The 6,000-nt window shown below is 41.5% G+C and overlaps 1 protein-coding gene across 1 annotated transcript in view; it reads right to left on the minus strand.

Moving 5' to 3' along the window:
* Positions 1 to 5,681, minus strand: part of MUSTN1 (musculoskeletal, embryonic nuclear protein 1) — a 31,745-nt gene extending 26,064 nt beyond the window's left edge. Inside the window, exon 1 of the mRNA XM_063940678.1 lies at positions 5,574 to 5,681. Coding sequence (XP_063796748.1) covers positions 5,574 to 5,588 — 15 coding nt within the window. The 5' untranslated portion in view covers positions 5,589 to 5,681. The remainder of the gene's footprint in view (positions 1 to 5,573) is intronic.
* Positions 5,682 to 6,000: the final 319 nt, after the last annotated feature.

Here is a 6,000-nt window from a genome sequence, read left to right on the forward strand (position 1 = left end):
ACGCAGATGCATTGTCTCGCATCTTCTGTTTGGGGGCTACAAGTGTTCCGGCCCCTAGGTCGAAACAGGGGAGGGGGATATGTGACAAGAACACTGGGATAGTGTTTGAGGGCAGGTATATTTGTCCCAGGTTCTTGTCTTACATGTTTTAGAAAATGTTAACTTCTAGGAAAAATGCTTTTTGTTTTGTCTGAACCTTTTCAGTTTGCTGTAAAAGCTGGGTAAAGGCTCTGAGAGAGAGATAAGGCGAGTTCTAGACATTGGGCCCAGATCGGGTCTTTGGCCTCACAGAGGGCTAATCAGGGTTTCAGCTGTGTAAGTGTGTTATAGTGCTGCTAACCTGATTAGTATGGGCAGACTGCCTGGGAAGGCTGAGGGATCTGTGTGTGAGAGACACGCTTTCTGAGGCAAGTGAGCTATACAGTATGTACTGAAGAACTCTGTGTTTTGTTTAGTGACAGTTAGGAATATCTTATGTTTAGTTAGTGCCGGACAGGCAAGGTATTTTTATTTTGGGGTTTGTTTTATTTTCTGTTTCAATAAAACTGGCCGGGGTCAGTTGTACCAGAAACTGGACTTGTGTTGTTCCTCAGCTGCTGCGTGCTACCATATTCCCCAGGAAAAGGCGCCTTGCACCCCTACAGTGTTACAGTGGTCATTCCGAGTTGTTCGTTTGCTAGCTGCTTTTAGCAGCATTGCAAACGCTAAGCCCTCTGGGAGTGTATCTTAGCTTAGCAGAATAGTGAACGAAAGATTAGCAGAACTGCTACTAAATAATTCCTTGCAGTTTCTGAGTAGCTCCAGACCTACTCCTAGATTGCGACCACCTCAGTCCGTTTAGTTCCTAGTTTGACGTCACAAACACACCCTGCATTCGGCCAGCCACTCCTGCGTTTTTACCTGGCACGCCTGCGTTTTTTAGCACACTCCCTGAAAACAGCCAGTTTCCGCCCAGAAACACCCACTTCCTGTCACTCACACTACGATCACTCGAGCGATGAATAAACGTCGCTCGAGCTTGAGCAAATCTCCAAAGTTTTGTGTTAAATTAGTGAACGCATGCGCGCTGCGTACCATGCGCATGCGCATTTTCCACCTAATCGCTCCGTTGCGAAAAACGGCAACGAGCGAACAACTCTGAATGACTACCATTGTGAGGTATGGGTGTGGGGGTTTTTTACGCAAATAATGTTTTTGTGTCTTTTTTTAGGCATAGAATGGGCCTTCCGAAGGAAGGTGCCGTAAGTTTTTTTTTGGTGGTTTATTGTGTCATAAACCAGTCACTCCACTGGAACCCAGGTCGTTTTGGCCATGTAGGGAAATTACCGGGACTTTGAAGCATGGTTCAGATGAGCTTTGTGTTGCACAAAATTATATGTTTATAGTTCTTAATGCAGAATGTTCAAGGGATACGTTTCTGTGCTGGCCAGAATTGTGATCTGTAACAATGGGGGTAATTCAGATCTGATCGCTGCTATGCGTTTTTTTCGCACAGCGGGCGATCAGATCCAAATTGCGCATGCGTTTGCACCGCGATGCACAGGCGCAACGGACGGCTGCAATGGGGATCGTTGATCAGCGACGGGTTTGTGGTAAGGATCCATTTGCACGGGCATTCGCAAGGAGATTGACAGGAAGAGGGCGTTTGTGGGTGGCAACTGACCATTTTCAGAGAGTGTCTGGAAAAACGCAGACGGGACCAAGCGTTTGAAGGGAGGGTGTCTGATGTCAAATCCGGTCACGGACAGGCTCATGTGATCGCAGCGGCTGAGATAGGGGGACATATACTAAGCAGTGATAAAAGTGGAGAAGTGAGCCAGTGGAGAAGTTGCCCATGGCAACCAATCAGCATTGACATAACACTTGTAATTTGCATACTACAAAAGTATACAGAACAGCTGATTGGTTGCCATGGGCAGCTTCTTCACTGGTTCACTTATCCACTTTTATCACTGCTTAGTACATGCCCCCCTAAGTCCTAGTCTGCAAGAGACTGCCCTGTAGTCGGCGACAACGCAGGACAGCAAAAATCGCTGCCTAGCGATCAGATCTGAATTACCCCCAATGTGTGATACATGTCAGATGGCTTAAAACGGACAGATATATCTCTAGCATTCTGTAAGCTGTATTCTGTAAGCTGTGTTGAGCTGTATTCTTTAAGATTCCATATTCATGATGGACTCCGATATAGGGCTTCATGTTGCACAGCTCCAAGGGAATAGTGTAGAGATTGTAGATAGAGAGTACATTTGTCATAGTCAATCTGCTGACATTGGTCCTATTTTGGCAGGAGGGGGTACACAAATGAGATTGTTGACAGTGCCTGCTGTTCCTCGGATGTCACCCATCCCAGTACAAGCCAGGACTATACTTGCTTTGCTTCCAAGTTCAGATGCATTTGGATTTCTCCAGACTGCTTTGACTGTTTGCATCCATTTCCCCTTTTGTGAGTGAGCTGTGTCTCTTAGGTTCTACTTCAGGCTATTTGCACTTCCTTACCTTTTACTGTCTTCTCATCCAACTGAGTGTGGCCTTGTTAACTATATTCATCATTTCAAAAAGCTTGACAATTTGTAGTCTAAATTATGGCCTCTTGCTGACAGAGTCTTCTAGATATAAATACACTTGGGGGGTAATTCCAAGTTGATCGCACAAGGAAATTTTTTAGCAGTTGGGCAAAACCATGTGCACTGCAGGGGGGGCAGATATAACATTTGCAGAGAGAATTACCCCCTTGGTTTCCTCTTATGAGATTATGTTGGTGCACCCTCTCTTCACTACAGAATTTGTATTGCCTTTCTTTATCATCTTCTGTCTGCTGGCGTGGCCTGCTGACTTTTCTTCACTGTCAGCGCCACAACATCATATATTCATAATGTCACATGCAGTGCAAGAGGAGGAGGTCTGCAACTGGTGACAGGAAACTGGGAGCATCTTTAGGTCACCTCTCCAGAAATTCGCTTAGCTGGGCACAGGTGCCAATCCTCCAACCAGGACTGTAAAAGTGCTAATAAATGGTTTTATTTTTGAATGGCTGCAGTAGACACAGCTGTTTGACACAATTACTAAATAGCTTTCTTTAGGCAACTTAAATTCACAATCAGCTGTTAAATCGCCACAATGAATTACCCCCTTGTGTATCTGGTAAATTTCTCCTCACCCGCACACTTGCTTTCAGGAGAATTTGGGAAATATTTATCTAGAGGTACTGTATCAAAAACATGTACTAAATCACTACCACATCTAATAACTGGAACTATAACCTGATCCTTGTCAATAGGGCATTCCATGAGGCTAATTCAATTACATGTGAGTAGCTATACAACGTGCACACATTACAACAATTACGTTGTATGCTTTTTTTCTATTTACAACACTATAGCCAGAAATGGAATGTCATCTCAACACCTCAAACATAATCTTCCAAAACAGAATTAATAATATTTCCACTGATTAGTAGTACTTACCAACCTGATGTCTCCATCACTGTTGATAACTCAACAATCAACCCTACCTAACTAACTTGCTGCCTAGGTGTCATCCTTGACTTAGAACTGTCCTTTGTTCTCCACATTCAATCTGTTTACAATCCTGTTACATACATCTACAAATACATATCCAGAATATTCCCCATATCTTACACAAGACACTGCAAAAAATGCATGCACTTATCTTCTGCATTCATTATTGCAATAGTCTCCTTACTGGTCTTCCCCAAAACACACTCTGAAGAATGCCCTCCTGTGCACAATAAGACTTTCCTCTAGTCTCTGTGAATACTTAAGTACATGTGATTTCTTAATTTTTTTATTTTTAATAAATTTGCAAAAATCTCAAACACTTTTTTCACGTGGTCTTTATGGGGTATTGTGTGAAGAAATTTGAGGGGAAAAATGTATTTATTTCAGTTTGGAATAAGGCTGTAACGTAACAAAATGTGGAAAAAGTGAAGCGCTGTGAATACTTTCTAGATGCACTGTAGCTCTTATACTTGTGTATCAATGCCTATTTCCCTATAGATTGTAAGCTTGCGAGCAGGGCCTTCCTACATCTATGTCTGTATGTTAATACCCAGTTTTGTTTTATTACAGTTTTCTTCACAATTGTAAAGCATGGCAAAATATGTGGGCATTGTATAAGTTACTATTAATAAATAAGAGACATATATTTCTAAGCCGGTCATGCGGCACCTTGTGTATAATTGAATCAGTTCCCAAATTTGGGGGTGTGGTAAGCAATATTTTAAAACGCAAAACACAAAAAATTGTATGGAATTGCAAAGTCAAAGATTTATTTCTGCAAGTTGAAAAGTGCTAAGCAACAAATCCCACCAGTGTATCCTCGCCATAGAACCCCATTGTAATATTGTACTGTATTGTACTCACAAAGGTAATGGAATTAAAATACATTTTCACATTACATAATAAGTTTACCAAATGTGAGTGACTGTATTATAAACACAGGCAAAGAAAACTTCATATGTTAGGATTACACAAACCTCTCACCCTTTACATAGTCATTATGGCATGCTCCAATAATTTAGATAGGGAGGGGGTGAGGGCATTTAACCCTCCAGAGCTGGAAGCTCACTATACTCCCAGCAACATTGGTCTCTGGATAAAGATCAAGACATTCAGTTGTCAACTCACTGAGAAACAAGAGTGACAAAGACAAGAGTTTCTAATTTAGAACACTGAGTCACAGAAGTCACCTTGGGAAGGTCTGATTCGTAGGAGCATAAAAACTTAAAAAGACTCTGTGTGCCATAGCTGAAATGATGGTATACCCAAAATTACATCAGCTTTATGAGTGAGAAAGACTACAGAATTATAATACATTGGCATCATGAAAATGTGTGCAGAAGTTAGTTCAAGTGTTTCAACCGTGAAGTGAAGGTTTTGGAATCAATGGGAATCCATTTATTTCAAAGTTTACCCCTATGTACAGACAAAAATCTATATTAGCACGGTCCACTTTTTTCAATGGAAGATATGTGGGATATATACACTGCATCGTAAAGTGGGCCTGTATAAGCTGGTAAGACATACTGTCACTTCTACTGTCTCAACTGAACTATTATCAAATTGAATTCACTTCTAGGACATGGAATTCATTACAATGTCAAAATCACTGTAGGGCTACCTGCCGAATCAGGAACCAATATAGACAGACAGACCGACCGACCGACCGACATGCATGCATAGATACATAAACACTTATTCAGCAGCAGAGTCTACGAAAAATATGACAAACAATAGCGCCTATAAGGCATCTCAAACAGTGTTTGTTGGAGGCAAGTGAGAAAAAGTAAAATATCTTGGAGTGAGCCAACAATCCACAAGAAGCAGTTATAGAAATAGTGCAATTTACACTCTAAAGTATTATATAAAACAGGAGCAATCTGTAAAAAAAAAAAAAAAAAGATATAAATATAGTCCTGACTGTTGGTAACTTGCCCAACACTCTTGAAGCTATACGAGTTTCCCAGCAGCAGAGTACTAGTGAATTTCAGATCTATTTTACTATGAAACATGTAACCCGCAATGCTTTTAGCAATCCAGCGCTTACTGTACCTCAGGCTGGGACATCTCTGATCTCTCAGTTGATGAAAAGCACCAGCAATGCCTCGGAGACGGTTCTGAGCCCACTGCTTAACAGCTGCATCTATATATGCAAGAAGGGGGTGACGTGGGGAGTGGGTGTCTCACCAGATTACACACACAGACTCTGCCTTAGCCAGAGTCGCAGGATGCTGTGTTTTATTCTGATACATGACTCCAGTGCAAAGAATTCAAGCAACTGTTCTGTAAACTGGAACATGTTACGGCAGTTGCCATATTTATAAATGAACACAACACCGATTCCAGTAAAACACAGCAGATAAATTACCTAAGGCACCAATTTATCAGATTTGCTTTTATTTTGCTACAATACACGTTGTAGCAGCATAATCATTATTTTATGCAAAAACAGGGAACGTTTAAAACTAATGGTGCCCAT

Source organism: Pseudophryne corroboree, chromosome 9 (genome assembly GCF_028390025.1).
Source record: "Pseudophryne corroboree isolate aPseCor3 chromosome 9, aPseCor3.hap2, whole genome shotgun sequence".
Lineage (NCBI taxonomy): Eukaryota > Metazoa > Chordata > Amphibia > Anura > Myobatrachidae > Pseudophryne > Pseudophryne corroboree.